This window comes from Amblyomma maculatum, chromosome 2 (assembly GCF_055883805.1).
Source record: "Amblyomma maculatum isolate TAMU_Amacu chromosome 2, ASM5588380v1, whole genome shotgun sequence".
NCBI lineage: Eukaryota > Metazoa > Arthropoda > Arachnida > Ixodida > Ixodidae > Amblyomma > Amblyomma maculatum.
This window is the reverse complement of record NC_139345.1, coordinates 94616221-94635716: the sequence shown is the minus strand read 5'-3', so window position 1 is coordinate 94635716 and position 19496 is coordinate 94616221. Positions and strand designations below refer to the sequence as shown.

The 19496-nt window shown below is 44.7% G+C and overlaps 1 protein-coding gene across 3 annotated transcripts; it reads right to left on the bottom strand.

Moving 5' to 3' along the window:
* Positions 1 to 3946: 3946 nt before the first annotated feature.
* On the bottom strand, positions 3947 to 18333 carry LOC146199296 (uncharacterized). 3 transcript variants are annotated; one of them, XR_014705058.1, is made up of 3 exons: positions 18071 to 18323; positions 17187 to 17354; positions 3947 to 4209 (listed from the first exon to the last, which is right to left on the bottom strand). XR_014705058.1 is itself a non-coding variant. In XM_084594771.1 (3 exons), the coding sequence occupies exons 1-3, from the start codon at positions 18219 to 18221 to the stop codon at positions 4173 to 4175; spliced, it is 336 nt and encodes a 111-aa protein (XP_084450897.1). In that variant the 5' UTR covers positions 18222 to 18333; the 3' UTR covers positions 3947 to 4172. The 3 variants fall into 3 exon arrangements, 1 of the variants encoding a protein (XP_084450897.1); XR_014705057.1 differs by having other exon boundaries at positions 17187 to 17308; positions 18071 to 18292; XM_084594771.1 differs by having other exon boundaries at positions 17187 to 17334; positions 18071 to 18333.
* Positions 18334 to 19496: the final 1163 nt, after the last annotated feature.

Below are 19496 nucleotides of genomic sequence, written 5' to 3'. Positions count from 1 at the left end.
TAAAATAAACCAGTTTAGAAAGCTTGTGCCTTTCCTTGCTTTTTGGACGGAACACAAGTTCTCGGGCCATACAGGATCTGCAACTGCTATGGAGGGTCGCACAGACAAGCTAGGCGCTGCCCGATCAGTTCATGTTTCATTGTCAGTATAGTTTATGTATATACTAAGGGATACCCCCCCCCCCCCCCCCCCCCCATTTTTTTTTTTTTTTTCTCTCACTGTGGCCAAGGCCAGACAGGAAAGGAAAGAGGACAGGCCATGGTCCTCTTGCCTTGTGGAAGGCGAGGGGACGGATGAAAGGGATAAATTGAAGAGAAAGTGTAAAGTCACTAGGGGTGAGTTGGCTCCTTTTCCAAGGCTAGGGAACATTGGCCTATCTTGCATTTTCTGCCTAGCCTTGGCCACACTGCCATAAGTTGTCTCCGAGTGTAATTCAAGTCGAAAATGACTATTAGTGGGATTTGTTTTTATGCTATGTATGGCGTAAATTTTTTTTCGTGGCCAAACTGAATCTCCCTTTCATGCCTGGCGTCTGCCTATAAACTCGTCGAATTTGCGCCTAATTTAAGCGAAAAACGCCATCCTTCTGCGCAAATTAAATTTTCAAAATTCGCGGCCATTATCATCATTATCGTTTTTGTAGCGTCTCGCGCCATCTGTTGTGTATGTACACCAAAAAGAGAAAAAAACCAAAACATTCAAGATGGCTGCCTCCATGTTTTGCGCTGAGACGCATAAGTGACCGTCTTTTTTGAAGATTTCTCGTCCTGAATGTTTACCCATTACAAAGTTTCACGGTCCTCGCTAATAAATAACACGTCCCGCATCCAAGGTGCTGCTTTTTCTTGCAGGTAAGGACATAAGACGTCAAAGGGCCGCCGCACGTCCTCGCGACGGCGCGATTGTTCCCGCTATACGAGATGTTGCGTTTTGTTGCGCCGGTTGTTTTGTGCTTTATGAAAGTTATATCTTTGTGCTTAGGTTCAGAAGTGTGCACCTAAGTGCACACTTCTGACGCCGGGACTAAGGAGGTTGAATCAGGACAAAAAATGTAGGCTTTTCTCTGGCCGTCCAAACTCTATTCCGATCTGCTTACCGCCGTTTTTGCCCGAATTCCATCGCTTTTAATATAATTTATTAACCTTTTTTCCTCGCCCAGCACATTGATGAGCACTGCGGCTACGTAGGGCCCATCGCGCGGTATTCGAGGGAGCTGCTCTTGATGGCATAGAATGCCACCACGGTAGGGAAGATTTCTCCTTTGGCTACTACTCTTGTCTGCACCCCTCGCTCTGCTGATGACATTCGAAACGGCACCGCATGTTTATTTACCTTATGGAATGAAAAACGCAAGCGGTTTAACTACTACCGAGGCACTTTTTTGTGCGACTTTTATGCTTCTGAGTGTTCTTTGCTAGAAGCTCTCCGGCACCGATGCTTGCTGCTTGTGCTAGTGGAACGGTAGAAGTAGTGGCGTTCACGGTTTACATTGCTTGAAAGCAGTTTGTCTAGTGAACACTTCGCAGACTTGCAACTTGTGTCAGCAATACGGCTATTTAATGCAGCAAAATAGAGAAATATTAATGCCTTTGTCATGAGGCGAGCCCAAGCTTTTAAGAATGGAATTATCTAGTGGTTGCATAGCGTTTGACCCAACAGTCGGGCAGATGACTCCACAGGCTGAGAATATTTAGTCAGCCATTTCCTTTCCTGTCCTGTGTACGTACCCTCTAACTATTTTGTAATGTTGGTAATTTCCTACACCTAGAATAAAGCAGCTTGTGCTTTGCCCTGTGAACCATTTAACATTTCCTAATCTAGACTTGCTCAGCACGTGTGCCAATGCTTTTTTGTGGATAGTGCACCAATCAGGCCAGTAGAAGACTTTACTGCCAAATAGTGTCATAAGCTTGAGCTTATTGAAGGCACTGTGCAGCTGAAAAAAGCCATTTAGCAATCGCCATTCCTTGCAACTTTCAGGCTCCAGGGTGTTTCCGAAATGCAAATTTATTGAAGAACCCTGGCTAGTTTTGTTCAAGCTTGGTTGTGGGCTAGAGTGCATCATTTTAAATGATGCACATTAGCCAGCTGGCAAACTTGCACTGCAATAATTTGCACAATGCTAACGAATTAGGAACAGCCCAACAGCTTGAGTAAGCATGAAGCATGCAATAAAAATGGATTCCTCACAGTTAAGCAAGGTGCGAAACTTTTGATTATCGGTTTTCAGATGGGCATCTTATGCACAACAGCTGTGCAGGAAACATGGATTTCATGTTTGGCGAAAGGAATTTTGGCTGTGTACACATCTTTGAATGAAGCTGAGCATTGGGCTTTTCAAAATGCATCATTTCATTTTTTGCATGTGCAGCTTTGTGGCCAAGCTTTACCTTAGCTTTGTCACTGCAGCCTCCTTGCAGGTTGTGCACAAATGTTGCTTGTTTGCAAGGCAGAATCTTGTAGAAAATGTTTCTGCACCTGAACTTATGCCTACAGGTACACCAGCTGGGAAAACTTTTCATGTCGTGGATCTGTTTTCAGCCATGTTCACTTGTACCCTGCTGCGGTGGCTCAGTGATAAGAGAGTTTGATTGCTGATCCCAAGGATACACGTTTACTCTCAGCTGCAGTGGCAGCTGATGGAGGCGAAATGCAAGGCGGCTTTGTACTTTGCGATGTCAGTGCACATAAAAAACCCAGGTGGTCAGAATTTTCTGGAGCTGTCCACTACAGCATCCCTCATAGCCTGTAGACATTAAACCCTATAAACCGAACAGAACACTTGTCAACTGTAAACTTCCATGAGGAGAAAACAATCTATGCAGCTCAAAAGCAGGCCCTGTGGCTGCAGACAGTTCACCAAAATGTACATGCAAAATTAATTGCAAAATAAAGTACAATCCCTTTGTGCATGTTACATAAGGCATTGCAATCCAAGGCAAGCACAGATGGTGGAGGTAGGTGCAGCGTATGTCTAGTTATCAACAGGCAGTATTTCTGTGCATATCAGCAAAGTATATGGGGTTTTATTTCCAGGCTGTAGGAGGGCCACAATTTTAGCCTCTTGGGAACCTTTATTGTGCACTACTAATACTGCTGCATATCATACGGCCATTTTCGCATATTGCCTCTATTGAAGCAGCATCACTTTTCTATGTAAAAGTGAATATTCTAGTGTCTCATTGCAGGTCTGCAATAATCATTGTAAAAATGTTGAGAATCTTTCAGACGACTGTGTACAAACTTGATTAACTACACATAACTTTCCGCATCCACAAAACCATATGCTGGCTTAGTCCTTTATCTTGGAGCTTCATTTGTCATTGGCAATTGTGCCAGTATTGCCAGTGACAAGTGGCACTTGTCCAACCTGCTCTTACATTGCTTGCACTGCCAATGAAAAAGGAATAGATTTGGTAAATACATTGATTGCATTTTCAACTCTACAGAGCCATAGTTATCCATGGAAAAAAAATGCGCATTTCAGTCTTTAGCACACATTTTTGGCATGACAAAAGTCACTTTATGATAGTGCCACACACAAAGAGTGCCGGTGGCAGTGATGCCTCAAAAAAAATAAAAGAGCTCTTTCGTAAAGTAGTTCAGACAGCAGCTTTGCTGACAATCTAGTATTGTAACTGACAGTTACTCTGACCCCGTTTGCGATGTGCATACACTGGTAAAAAAAAAAAAACAAAGATGGCGAAGTGACAGCATGCTTTACTAATGAAGGAAACTTTTTTGAATTAGAATGGTATGAAAAACATTACAACTAAACCTGGCGATGTTAGTATGTTTTTCGGGAGTTAATTTGGCAGTTACAGGGTTAACGTGCAGCTAACTCCATATAATTAGCATCAATTAAATGCTGTGTATCTTGGGGACCATCATTAACAATGTCATGCATGTGAGCCATCACATGCTTGAGTTCATTAAACATACAAAATACGTAGGCACCTTTTATTCAGATAGCATTTGTATACAAAATCAAAAGCACCATGGCAATGTCAGAAGCAGCTTAGGCATATAAGCACAGCCTATTTTGAACATGACGTGGAACAGGTTCCTTAGCCCTCATATTTTTCAGAGTCGGCTAACAAACAGATGTGCATTTGCAAAAACCTGCATGGTATGCAGATGAGCCATTCCTGCCACTAACAAAATGAGCCACTTCACAGATTTCCATATGGTCCTTCCAGGTTTTGAACTCTGCAAAAAGAAAGATTTTCCAAGTTGTCAAAAGTGAGTCTCAAAAAAAGACAGCTAGAAACAGAACTCTTGTAGACTGGAAAATACAAAATACAAAAAAAAAGTACAGGTATTGCCAACACCAGCAGATTGCACAAGTAAACTGCGTATGTTGACATCAATTTTTGGAAGCAGATTTCAGAGGCTAGGCTACACTGCCATGCAGTCAGCCATAACTACTGCTGGATGAATGTCAACATATCCAAAATGAGCTAGATAACTTCTTATGAAGTTGTCCTTTGTGTGCCTTTATAGAGGCTCTGACTAGGTTCAGACTTGGCAAATAGACTTGTCCTCCACACTCATCGGTTCTTTACGATGCCGCCACTGGAAAGGCCTAAAGCTTTTCCTAGTGATTCATTGATTTGAACGACAACGTCTTCGATGGAACTCTGCCTGGTTGGGTACTTGAAACAAAAGTTTAAGAAACACCATCACCAACCAAATTTTTTATTAGAACCCGACGTTTCGGGACCAACTTGGTCCCTTCCTCAGGGGCGACTGAAGTTTGAGGCCCGCAGTAGCAGGCACACGTGGCGAAGTCCAATTGTGTAGCAGAGCCAGGGTAGCGTCCCCGGATTCCTGTTCACTCTGCAGCTGTCAGCCGGATGAACCGAAAAAAGATGCGACGTCTTTTGAAAGGATTGGTCTCCACATCAAGTATGTTCACCTCGTCAAAGGTGATTTTGTGGTCGGCACATTCGCAGTGCTCGGCGAGGGGGGTTGCTTTTCGAGTTCAATTGCCGGGCGTCATTTTTGTGCTGCAATATGCGCCGACAGATTTTTTGTTTCGCCGATATACGAGGCAGAGCACTCGGAGCACGAGATTTTATAAATAACGCCTGGTTATTTTTCTTTGGGAATACGGTCTTGTGGTAGCGGCAGAAAACGGCAGACTGTTGAGGTAGGTTTGTGCGACACACAGACGTGTTTGCGCAGGATGCGTGCAAGCGCATCACTGATGCCCGCCACGTATGGGAGCACAATGCGAGGGCGCTTCGTCGTTTCCGTGCTGACCGACCCTCTTGTCCTGCTAGCTCGACGGCGGGAAGCACATTGGAATAAAGGCGCGTGTATAGACATTCTTCTTCAGATTGGCCAAGCATAGGCCGCTGCCTGCTACTGCGGGCCTCGAACTTTCGTCGCCCCTGAGGAAGGGACCGAGTTGGTCGCGAAATGTTGGGTTCTAATGAATAATTTGGTTGGTGATAGTGTTTAACTAGTGGTTCATCACACCGATTAACAAGCTAATGGCAGAAGGAGCACAGGTAACTTCTTCAAGAGCCTACATATGCTCTTTGCAACCTTGTGTTCTTATTCCATCATTTACTATCAGCCAAAAAGAACTCAGTACTTTGTTTGACAGCATTATCTGCACACTGGATTCACTTTCAGAGTTTATTTCGTTGCAACAAGGTGCCAATCACGACAAAGGCACTGGTCATTGAACAACAGAATGCTCAGTGCTCAGTTTAAAGGCAGCAAGGAAACAGAGGTAAACCTGCCAAGTACAATGATCAAGAACAATGTAGAAGCAGTGTTGTGTTGTGGCAATTATTCGAGGTAAATCTGTGCATCATCATTGTACAACAAAAAGAGTAAAAGCTGCGTCCAGGTGGCGTAAAGCGTGAAAAAAAAAAAGAAAAGCTTTACGGTATGACTTCCCTCTCAAAGAAGCATCGGCCCAATGCTCTACATTGAATAGAAAGGTAGGCAAAAATAAACATCAAGCAAAATATAAACACAGTGCCCATCAGTTATAATAGGGCTTTAGGCACACAACATACAATTTCTGGACATGTATCATCCCTGGGGTGCTGTCAGCAGCATCTGGGGACAATTCCATAGCCCATTTCATCTAGATGAGTGAACTTGATTTGCGGAAACAGCAGCATAAAATTTATGGTTTTCATTAAATCCACGATGGTGATTCAGCATCCAAACCTAAAATCGGTCTGCTGGCTTGTAATCTTCATTGTCATTGTAGGTTACGTTAGGCATTGGTGCCTTGCTGGCTTTTTATGCGCAGCTGGGCGAGTCGTCGGGCTACTTCTGCACGCTGAAGGTAGGCAGTGACACTGAGGCTTTCCTTTTCCGTTACATGTGGCATCAGCATGACATTGAGCACTGTATTAAGGCGAAAGCCTTTAAAGGGAAACTGCTAGATTTTGTAGTTGTAGATTTTGATGAGTTTCAAGGAATCAAACGATTACAGGTTCCAGGTTAAGCATGCAAGATATCTTCGCGCTAGCGTTTCAAACAATGGCGCAAATAGCGATTTAAACCGCTTCAGCTATCGAGCTTCTCCTCACCACACAGCGACGCTTGGGGGGCACATAATGACGTCATTGACGGCACCAGTATGTTTCCCGCATAGAATGGCTTGGTTGGGAGAAGTAAAAACAAGGCTACCAAAATTGAAGGCCCAGAAACATTGTTTGATGGCGTCAAAAAAGGCACCGCATGATGTGGGCGAAGGTAACGTAAAGAAAAATTATTACCGTCCGTGATGTCATCATCGAGCTTCTACGCAGTCCTTCAGTGCTGTGAGGAGAAGCTCGAATTGTAATCGTTGATTACTTCATCAGTTTTAAAGATAGCACACAAACACTTTGCAAGCATTACCGACAGCTTATGGAGAGTCAAATTCTTGAATGTCGCAGAATTCTCGAAAAGTGATGCAGCTGCGCTTTAATGGCTCATGCTGTCGGCGTTCGTTCGGTCACAATATAGCTTTCAATCAAATTACATCACCTGAAACCGAAACTAATGTCATCGGAAAGGTAAAAATCCTGCATCCACCGGGAATCGAACCTGCATCCCTCGCATCGCCAGCCTAAGCTTTAACCAACTGCGCCACGCCCGGGATCGTGAACTGCACATATATCTTGTCTACAGTGATTTGGTTTGGTTTGCGGGGTTTAACATCCCAAACGACTCAGGCTATGATAGATGCCGTAGTGCAGGATTCCGGAAATTTCGACCACCTGGGGTTCTTTAACGTGCACTGACATTGCATAGAACACAGGCGGCCTTGCTTTCGTCTCCATTGAAAAGCGGCCGCCGAAGCCCGGATTCGATCCCGCATTCTTCGGAACAGTAGTCGAGCACCGTAACCACTGCACCACCCCGGCGGGCCCTTGTCTATCATGAGGATGAGTTAAAACACACATCATAATTCTCCTTGTCTGCGTGATGCTAATGCGGCCACTCCCCTTTGTAGCGAGGGATCACAGAGTTCTTCATTGGGCCAATAAATAAAGGAGTAGAAAAAGAACAAAAACTATACCAACTGCTGTGCATTGGTCAAAAGTCCAGAAAAAAGAAATGAGGAAGGAAAAGGGGGGAGTCCTTCAACTTTTCGTTTACGCCACCAGTCAAGGCGGTGCTTTGTCATCTCTACTGCCCTACCCAGGGTGTGCTCTTTGGGTGGTGACATCGACTGCAGACCAAGTGCTGTCGAAAGAGTCTCCATCAGTGCTGATGTCGCAGTTGTAGGGAGGAGGGCCACAGTTTCGGGCACTCGATCACAACATGCTGTATGGTTTTATCGGCTGCGTCGCACTCGGAGCACTTGTGCGCAGAAAACCACTCCGTGCCTCGCAGAGTAACCCGTTGCCGTCCGCTGTCTCGTGTGTTGTCATAGATGTTCTCATTAGCGATCGTGTGTTTTGTGCTGGAGTCCACCGCCAGGGATGACTTCGCCCGTGCTTCGCTGTGCCATCTCTTCATTTCTGCTTCTCAAACCTGGTTATGGATCTGCTCTCTCCACGCAAGCTGGAATATCTCCAACAGGCCGGCTTGTGGAATTCCGTACTCCTATGCCAACCTTCGCGTTCAAAGCATCCATCTGGTGTTGGAGCACTTGAGTACGATGTATACCTCGCTGGACCATCTATGGCGAAGTGCTCAGCCGGCGCTGCAAGGCAAGCTTGAGGTTGTCTCACATGCGACGATAGTAGCGCTGACAATGACGCTGCAATTAGTGGTAATGACAATGACGGCATTAGCAATGATAATGGTGCATTTAGTTGATAATGATAATGAGAGCAAACGGATGCACCGTGTGCACCAGCAACGCTCAGCCTTTCGCACTTCTGCAGTGTAGATTCCACAGTGCTTTTGGAATTTTCGGGCTCCCTGCCATACACAAGGTGGAATAGAGTTGACCTGCTTCTCCGCTCCTAGCCGGCAGCAACAGCGCGGCAGGCTACTGTGCTGACATTAAAGCGAGAAACTAGTTACATCGGCTTAACTTTCAGGCCGACTGACTGTTAATGCATGCAAGGAGGACAATGCCACGGACAACGAGAAGTGGGTTTTTTACACGACAGATATTATGCTGTGCTTCTCGCTTTCTACAACGATAATTAGTCTGAAGAAGCCTTTGGCCCTTTGCTTCGGCGTTGCGAGTCAGGTAGTCAGTTGCTACTATTATCCACTTATTGCTAGATGTCAATGTCGGGAAATGACCTAGTAAGTCCATGCCGATCTGTTGAAATGGCCTCACAAGTGATTGGTTTGGTTGTATATCCTGCAGTCTTGTTAGCAGTGTTCGGTGGCGTTAGCAGTCGCAGTAACTCCTGACATAGTGCGTGACATTAGCAGATAGACGAGGCCAATATGGGCCAATATTATTTAACCTGAATGCGACTCAGAGTAAAATAAAGTTTAGACGCCCAGCTGTGGGCTCATCATGAAGTGCCTGTAGGATTTCATCGAGAAGGCCCACAGGGACAAGTAAGTAGGCGGTCAGGGTGCGAACGCCATTATAAAGCGCAAGGGAGGCTAGTCCACGTTTGAACACTCTTAAGTGGCAAGGATGACTTTCCTTCAAGGTAGTCGAAGTCTGAGTGCTGAAGTTGCGTGAAGTACGCCCCAAAATAGCATCGTTATTGTCTTCTTCCAGCACTTTTGGACAGGGGCTCGTGAAAAGCAGTACCATGTGTGCGTGGCCAAAATAGGTGTTTAGAGCATGTGCTTTTTGCTTTTGGAGCAGCTAAATGGAGCAGAAAGCAGGACAGACGTTCTGAAACAGCTATGGAGGCAGAAATGTTAATGTTTTATAGCAGAAATATCGGCTTTTTGAAGAAACTTCAGAGCATGTGGTCAATTAAATCTCCAATAAGCCATAAAGGCCTTTCTACCCTTCTTGGCAGCAGAAATTGTGCTGCTTACAAACAGGCCCGCTGTGTTCTGAAGATGTTTTACTGCAGACTGACTGTAACCAACATGTGACCAGCGTGCAGTTTAAAGGCCCATTCACGATTGAGGATTGCAAAGGGTGTGCGATTAAGGAACCGCTCAGACTGACCGATGTTCACACTTGCAAAGGCAAACCGTGGGTCGCTTTCCCAAATTGGCCTCATTCAGAACGAGACTTGTCGACCTTGACTGCTCACCAAAACAGAAGCCGGATGTAAACCGAACTTCGATTCATATCAACTGTGTTGCTGATTGGTTACAGATTTAAGACCAGGAAGGAAACGTTGGACATGTACCTTTTTATATATGGGAGCGCTTGTTGCTAAACAAGCTAACTCTCAAAACGTAAGAATAATGTGCTTCAGATTGTATGCTTAAATAATACAGCATGAGCACATCTATTTTGGCCTTCTCGACAATCTCTAGACGAAGCCCAAAACAAGTCCAAGGATCGCTAAGGTTGCGCACTATAGTGAAGGCTTGCCAAAGTAAAAAAAAATATGCGAATGAAATATTTTTGCTGAAGAAAGAAAAAGGCTCTCAGTGACCACAATCCACGGCATGCATGCAAGAGTGCCGCAGTCACCATGAATAGCAGAAAACATGGGGATGATATCGTGTGACGTCAGCGCCCAAGGTTGCCAAACCATAAAGCTGCTTTCGCTATTAATAATAAAAAATCATTATAAACTATCTACTGCACTGAAATCTCAAATTTGGAGGATTTATAATTAACGTGAATGGAGTGAAATGCAATAATCAGTTTATGCTCAAATTTTAGCTGTCATGACCCCTTTAAGTGAATATAAATAGTTCAAGCATATGGTACCAACATAAGAAACACTACAGAATTATATGAAAATGTCACTGAACTACGAGCACGTGAATGAATTAAGCTGCTAAATTTGAAAATACACAAGACGCGGGCAGAGTCATTAAACAGAGCCCTAGAATATAATTTTTTCCATCTCCTCACCTTCAGGTGCATTATCTGCTCTGGTTTAGAGCTCTGCTCTTAGTTTAGTGACTTCACATAAAAACAGAACCTCATCTGGACGTAGAACTTCTCTATGCGAAGAGTAATTTTTCTGTCATTTTCAATTTTTCTGTCCAGGCTCGGGAACCTCTGGGCTTTTCAAAAACATCGCAAAATTATGAATGCTGCTTGTCTTAATCTCAATTATTGAAATGAAATAAATAATTTAAAGAAATCGAATTTTCCAGCGTGTTTACGAGCTTTGCAAGCTCTGCAGACGTATAAAGAAGACCTCGGTGGTCAAAATTTGAGATGAATTTTTTTTTTTTTTTGCACACATAATTTGCTCAAAATTAGATACAGAATAAGTACTACATTTTGATTTGTGCCTGAACTTTCGAGCCACATATCTTGCAATATACCGGGTGCACGAGGCATTTGAGGATGCAATGTTGGCTTCAGGCAGAGAATATCTCCAGCAAATATATATTGAAATGTGGATTTAATAGTTCGTTTGAACGTCTAGCGCTGCCAGTAATTCGGACACAGCAGGGTCGAATTGTCAGCAGCAGGGCACAGCTTCAAGCACGAGAGATGGGCGCCGGAGCCAAGCGATGGTGATGGCGATGCCGCAGCGTTTTCCGTTCCTTGTCTTCTTTACAATATATATTTTCACCAAACTTTAGGAGATATTTCTCTTACTGTTTATTTTCACATTACTCAATGAATTCGCCACTTGCAGCAATAACCAATTCAATTCGGCTTCGGAAATGGCTGCATGCACGGATCAGGTGGTTCTTAGAGGTACTGCCCATTGAGTTCGCAGTGGCGACCTTAAGAGTTTTTTGTGTTATGTGGCCTTTTGTCGGCTTCTCTCTCAACGACGCCGAGTGTATTCAAATCTGGACAACTAGGAGGCCACAAGTTGGGAGTGATGTGGTTATTGGAAGTTGTTGGCCAGCCACTCGTGGGTGACTCAGACGGTGTGGGCGAGAGCCGAATGTTGCTGAAAGACACAAGGTTTTCCTTTCGAAACAGTATCAGTCCAGGGCTTCACAACGGTGGCAAGCACCTCTGCGTACTCGGCAGCATTAACGCGGAGTCCTTCTGCAAAACAGTGTGGCAGCATGACATCACCCTTGTTGCCGACGGCTGCTGACACCATCACAGACAGAAATTTTGTCTGCAATGCTGTCGGCACCTCATTAGCGCTTCCGTAAAGCCATCTTTCATTATGGCAATTAGCTTTTTGGTCTTGATCGAAGTTCTTTTCATCTGAAAGAAAAAAAAAAGCATTCCAGGCTCTTCAGCTTGCCTAGCAAGCGCTTGGACCAGAGCAGACGATTCTCCCGAGCTTTACCAGAAAAGAATTGCGGCCTCCTCATGACACAGAAATGGTACCTCACGTCCTCGTGCACAGCAAGCCTGGCAGCTGACTCTACGACATCGAGCTCCTTTGCAATGTCCCACATTGACTTCTCTGGGTTGTCACTCACGATGACTTGCAGCCTCTGAAGAAAATCAGGTGTTCTGACGACGTCTGACCGCTGACTGTGCTTTTTCCTTTTCGCCACAGATGCCACGTCACCGTCACAGCACACTAGTTCTGTCCGCACTTTGTTAACGAAAGGCTTCGCAACATTTAGAAAGTTGGCAATTTCCAAGTCGCTGTGGCGCACGGCCAGTGCGATGAGGACTGCATGGCGTTTCATTTCCTGTGTCAACTTGTACGCTTCCATTTTTCAACAAACTGCGCAGTATAAATGATAGGGGTCAACCAACAAGAAGCCGCATGCCTAGATACATATGCTGAGCCTGCTGGTGTCTATGGCGATAAGGAGTAGTAACCTCAAATACCTCATGCACCCAGTGAGCTACGAGACTGCTATAACTGTGCCTAGTGACGGGCAATCAAAGTAGCTTCAACGTCCTCGAGCCCTCCCTCGTGAAGCAAGTGGTCAAATTCATCATTCGCAAAGAACACGCAGTGAGCAAAAAAAAAAAAAGAGAGAGAAATTACACGCTCTCAATTTGTGTTTGAAGTTTTCAGGTGCAATCAAATCCATTCGCTACAACCCATCATGCTTCGAAAATCTTAATGAAAAGCATGGGTAAAAAATTGTTCAGAGTGCAATACGAAAGACCTGCAGTAGACCTGCAAGTAGTGCTAAAGGAACACTGAAAGAAAAAGTAGGCTTGCAGCGATGGTATACTGGCTCCTAATCACAAAAACACCACTTTCACTGAAAACAAAACTCTTATAAGGTAGAAAAAAGAGAACAGAAATGCAGGCATTGCAGAAATACAGAAATCACAAATGCATGCACAATGACATGTAAGGGATCCCGGAGGCTGCCTAACATGTATTATGGTTGCATGTTTGAATTGTTAACTTTTGTTTCAAAAATGGCAAAAAGACAGGCTAAATAATGGGAGCCAAAAATAAATTTGCGCTTGGCAGTGCCACAGGCAGTCAGTTTCGTTTTGGTGTTTTGGTTCTTTGAAGTCACAGCTATGCATTTGGCATCACCACATGGTTTCATTTTTGATATACATGCTTTGGTTTACAAGTGCGGAGCATCAGAGTTTTCCTCTGATGAAGTTCATGCCTCAGTAAGCGCTTCTCTATTGAAAAATCTGGTATGAAATGCACAAAGGATTAAGTTACAACTTACTGGGCAGAATAAACCTGCACAGACCCGAGTGGAGCTGGGAAAGAAAAGAAAGGCTAGAAAAAGTAAGATTTAAATTGCATGGGTGCTTAAGGGGAAAAAAAAAAAAAAAAAAGCGAAAAAAAAAATGAAAAAAAAAAAAAAAAAAAAAAAAAAAACGACCTCGAACAGGATTTAATCCTAAGTCCTTTGGAGTTTTAACTGAATGTCTTAGCCATTGCGCCACACGAACAGCTGAGACCTCTCGCATTACATTACTTGTGTAGTGCAATTGCATCCCAAGTGTGCTGAATGCTTTTGCTGGCTGTTAATAGTGTCACCGATGTCTCATATCTATGATAAGCATAGGAGTTTGCCAAACTATCTCGTAATATTTCTGTTTCTCTATTTTCTGCTGTCCCAGCGTGCATGCACAGACCTTACTGGCACATCAGTTTGCCATCTGCAGGGCAGCGACGTTAGAGTACACCACATAAGGTGCAGACACCCAAGGAAGCATTGAACGAAAGGGAGCTAAGTTGGTTCATATTAAGAAATACAATAGTGAAGGAAACGAAATAAATTGAGCAAAACAGGCCCTGTGTACCCCTTCTTTCTTTTAACTTTCTGCCACAATGCATTGTTCACGCCTTGCTGCTATTCAAAAAAGACCATCTGTAGCAGTCTTTACTCGTCACTCGTGATGGTAGCTCGGCAATGTTAGTGGCCGCATCCATAGCTTCGCTAGCTACAAACTTTGCCGCCACGCCGGCATTCGTACATTCTATCCTGTTAGTCAAGTGACCTCAACTCTAAAAAGCACCGCATGCTCTGTGGGTGCAAAGGTCAAGATTCACTGCGAGAACTTTGCAGTCAAGCTCAGGATCTGGTGCAAACAAATAGACGGCTTTGGCGAACTGTAGCTTTAATTTCAGCTGCTGCTAGATTGCACTGCTCGCTATGCATCAAGAATCACGGAGTCTATGTTTACACCATCGTTTGCATCATTTTCCCAAGTCTAAATCCCTTGGAAGGAAAACAGACCTCTTCAACTTCAAATCGAAATATCTCGGCAATAAATGTGTCTTGCTGCCGGACAAGTGACAAAAAAGTCACGAAACACTGCACTACTGAAATCTGGCAACAAAAAATATTGTGATGGGTCCCATACTGCAGAAAATCTGGCATCCATGAAAAATTATGGGCATGTATCTGGCAAGTGGCAGGAAGGTGACGCAGCACTGCAATGACTGTCCGCCAGGTTGTGTGACATCACAAGGCCACATGACATGACCAAGTCAGCAGGTGCTGCCACACAGGGTGCTTTTTATGGTATCAAGTTAAAAAGGAAAACAAAGAGAACATCGCTTGGAGCAATTACGCACCACTATTTGTTTCTTGCAGGTGTATCCGTGACAAAGGTTTGTGCATGCAGGGCTACCTGGAATCACTTGAGGCAAATCCTTGAAGCCTTTGTTATGAAATATTAAATATTGCAGAGGTTCAGCTCTCTTTGAACCAAGTCAAAAGCATTAGCCATCGGCCGGTGCCGCATTTGTAGCTGCCGCTTCAGTCTTGGCTTGATTCCGCTTTTGGTAAGCTTCTCGGCAATAGGCTAGTCTGGCTTCTCGTTCGATGTCTTGGCAACCTGTCTGGCATGGTTGCAGTCTCTGTCTTTGGCGCAAGTGGATTCCTCTACACCACACTGCCTCCTTTTGTCATGCCGCCTGGTGAATTCACCCAACACTATGCTCGCGGTCTCGACTGCACTTACCCAGAAATGTTTTAAAGCAACGAACAGAATATGGGCACACAAAACACAGACAACAGAACATGTTGGTGCCGCTGCAAATGAATGAACAACGAAATAGCTATTAGAAATGACAGCAGTGCCTACTCTGCTGGCAGAAATCTTGAGCAAAAATTTCTCATCAATTGGCCCTAATTGGCTATACAAGGCCATGCGACATTTTCCCATGAAAATAGCAGTGACTGAAATTTTTCATACTTTCACAATCATCTTCTAGCAAATAATGACCTCCTTTTGTTTCGTACTACATGCGCCATAGTGTCAGCAAATAAATTGCAATGCTGTTTGTACAGCAAGCGACTGCAGGCAAGGGACACGTCTGGGTGATATTTTTGAGGTAGTCGTGTAAGCAAGTTTCCAGGGCAAAAAAATTATGGCATGTAATTTCTTCCTAACAAAGATTACCAAAGTACTGCCTGCTGAGAACTTATTCTCGGCAAATAATTTCAACAGTGTATGGAGCAGAGCATGAATTCGGGCAGCCCGAAAACTTGGGCCGGGCTGGAAAATTGCCGTTTTTATGGGTCAGGACCTGGCTCGGCCTTGACATGCAGGCCTGGGCTTGCAGCTAGCAGTGGCGGAACGAGGCCAGGCTGGGTAAAGCTGTGTATGGCTTCTTTTGGAGATGGAATTCCAGCACTAAAATCATTCCGGTGGTTTATGAATAAACCACTACTAGTACATATGTTGACAGAGAATGAGAGAAAGCTCATTTGTAAACAGAGTTTAATCAGTGACACTCGGTGTTTTGTCCAAGTAATTTAGTACGAACATGCCGGGCTGCATTCAATGACACAAGTGAAAAAAGTTAAAAAGGAAAGGCTCAAAACTCGATAGCGAACTGTACTACAATGGAGGTGTTATGAAGTGCTGTAACCTGTCAAGGCTGAATCGCATGCACGCGAAAACTCACGCGAACGCGACGGCGGCACGCGTCGCGCGAAGCCTTCGCGCGAACAGAAATGCATGTGTCGCTTGGCTCGTCGCTCGGATCTGCCGAAATAAAAATTTCGCTCGTTCGCCCGGAAGTGAGCGTACGTCACTGCCGTTCATTTCGCATGCTTTCTTTATTTTGCTGTGTTGCATTGTGACTGTGCATTACCGCGTAAACATTTCGCTTTGTACGAACAATGGTGGATAGCCAAGGATTCAAAGAACGTCTAATCGCAACCGAAACAACAATAGAAACAAGGGGTCACGTGACTATTCGTGCCGATTACAGTGCAAGCAGTGCAAGTTACACACATTCGATACTGTTTGCTGTAAATACATTTTACTTTGCCATGTTGTCGCAAAATAACGTTAATTCTTGCAATCGTTATGACCGTTGTTGGATTTGGCAATAGTTTTGATGGTGCACTAAGCCACTATGCCAGCCAAATGCCAGCCACACAACCTACACAGAGCGTTGTCGCCGTTTCGCTCGGTTCGCGCTGTCGCGTGCATGTGTCTTCCCCAGTAGGCGACGGAGCGAACCATGATCGCTTACGCTGCGCCGCCTTGTCGCTTCGCTCACTTTTTCGCTCACATGCGTTTCCCGCTTCATGCATGACACAGCCCGTTTGCATAAGCACGTGCCTACTGAAGTACTCAACACCATCAGCTTAGGATTTCTCAGCAATCAGTGAGCAAGAGGGTAGCTTCTAACCTTTGTGTTACCGCTAACGGCTGGACATTTGAAGCCTCATAACAGCCCCTGGACAAGGACCTTCAATTGACTGCTCGGCAGGCAGCCATCTGTTCATAAAAATTCTGACTGTCTGCTTTGCCCCCCCCCCCCCCCAAAGAATGTCTCTACGCTATAATAAATGCTGTAGGATAACAGCTTATTGCTTTAGGAATCTTTACATATCCAATAACATATACATGCACAATGAACAGATGAACAGACACTACCGCTTTTCGTCTCCACAGAGATGTGACAATGTGGCTGATTTCTTCAATGAATATGTAAATTTTGGTTTTTTCTGCCCTTGCCCACTCATGTTCCTGGGGCAAAGTTGCCAGGGGCAGTCTTTTTGTAGGTGATTAAGCAAAGAACTTGCACCAAGAGCCAATTGCTTATAAGGAGTCATAGTTAAAATGCCCGTAATCCATACCTTTTAAATGTACATTGTGCTAGATAGCTTTACATAAAATGTCTTGTCAAAATATTCTTCACCATGCCTTTGCTTCTGTCGGTGCTTTAGCTGTGCCCTTCTCTACCAAGAATATTTTGCAAGGTTTGTCTCTCATCTTGATTTACTGTTATGTGCTAGTTAAGCAATACATTTTTAAAGCGTCTGTTCAGACTTACTTTGCAGGTTTGGCACAGGCCCTGTCGTGGAAGCGCAGGCCGGGTCCGGGCCATGTAATCATTGCCGATGGGCTTGGAACCATGGATCCGGGATGGTCTTCAAACGTGGGCCAGGGAAGGGGCTGGAAAATCCAACCCGTGCAGGGCTCTAGTGAGGAGTGTAAGAAACTAAAGGTACAGGAAAAAAAAAATCACACACACAAAAGGGGAGCTCAGTAGCGAGTTCATTACTTCGAAGCACCGCTACGTGGTCTCCGTGCTACAATGGAGTTGTCTAAACGGTATTTACGTTACCATTTCTGTTGTCTCAACAGAGCTTATCCTTTTGTCGTACCCGACGCAAACTAGGCAAAATTTCATCAAGGGTACACAGAATATCATCCATATAGCTGCCGCTTTTAGCTGTGAAAGGTTCAGTGCTAGTTTCGAGCTTTTGGTGCTCAATATGTATCACTAGTTTCAAGCTAGTGATGCTCGAGCGATATCATGGGCAAGTACTTTACCAGGATGTGATCAAAACGAACAGCGTATGGAGAATCGGGGCCAAGAACGTAAAAAGCATAAAATGAGCTTCGTCGCCCTAAGCAGCTAATCACTGACGAGTGCCGTGAGTATCTGGTTGATAGAAGACAAAGCATCAAGCGCCAGTTAGCAGCATCATAAGACAGTGCAGTGCTCGCCTTCAACAGTGCTAAATTGGCGCGTGCTGCAAGTGCATACCTTGGCACAAATCCCTGCAGTATGTGACAAATAAGAACGGTAAGCGGACAGCATATAACCACGAACATTGCACGCAAAACGGGCAGCTAAAATTTGAACATGGCGGCACCTTCATTGGCATGCTTTGTCCACAACTAAAATCTTTTCACAGACCGGGCACTAACCTTTCTGTACCGAAGCCGCAGCAGATGTGCCAGGGTTGTTCATGGCGCGCACGCCAGTCAGTTCGATCGCACCCGTCCGTGCAACAGGCACAGTCTCGTTTACTACAACAAAAGCCACGGCACCAAACCGCCGCCGCGGCACCGGCGGCATCCCCAAGCAGGGTGGGTGGCGGGCGATGAGCGGTGGCCCGCCGGCACGCCGTGCCCCCAACTAGGGACAATCCGACCTAGGGATTGCTAGGGATTCAGGGCGGCTGTCCAGCAAAAATCCAGGCAACACTGGCATTATTCATGGCGAGTTTTAGCCGCTCCCCGCTGATCCCGCGCTGGTCGCCATATTTTGTTCGCTCCATCCGTTCGCTTCGTGTCCGTCCGTCAGCGCTCGCCGTTGTGTTCGCACTTTTCACGTTTTAACCTAGTGTGCTGTGCTTGGACCTTTTTTCGGTCCCTGGCGGTTTCTGTTAGCGACGCCTAGAAGCGTATTTTGACAGCCAAGACGTGGCGGGCCTCACCGGCCGCGCTGCCGAGCGCAGTTACAAATTGCTCTACAAGTCGTGCATGGGCCCCTCGGCAATCCGCAGCGTCACCCCTGTCCAGGTACAGTATCCAGAGTTCCGTAATGTGGAGTTTTTTTCTTGTCTGTGCGCCTTTGCTGTTTACTTAAACGCTTATGAGAGAGCATCGCGAGTTTGTTTGCTTGGTTTGCGCAATCACCGTCGCTCATCCCACTGGAAGATACTTGGTTGGTGAAATGAGCGAGGATGCATTTTATGATAAAAGGATCGTGCGTAATTTGACGTAAGTTGGACTGGCGCTTAGCACTTTCCTTCCCATGCCGTCGACGCAGTAGTTGGCATTAGTCTCGGAAATAATCGGGGGCTGCGTAAAAAAAAAAAGTGCCATGGTAATTTGTGCTTCCAATGATTGAATATTGATTGGTGTGCGATAGGCGATGACGAGTTAATAAATTCTTTGTAATGAATTGATCAATTGATGAAATAAAGAAACGAAAAAAAGGAAAAAATTGGAAAGTAAGGGTTTAAAGGTGTCAGAATAAAAAACCAGTGCTTGGTGATGCTAAGGAAGAAAATTTAGAATGTGTAATTCATTAATTGAAATAATTGAAGAATGTGTTCAAAAGCCGATTGTTGCTGACGCATGCGTATTGGTGTATAAAAATATAAAACTTCAAATAAAATAAAATAAAGAAATGATAGAAATATTACATAACATAGAAATATAACATACATAACAACATATAACATACTACACTTGTGTGTAGTATGTTACTTTTGATGAATTCATATTTCACTGCATTGTATTCTTTTCGCCCCTCCTGCTAGGGCCCAGTTAGGGCCTGCAGTATTTGGTAAATAAAATAAATAAATAAAAGAGCTAAAATATAACACGTGAAGAAAGAAAACGT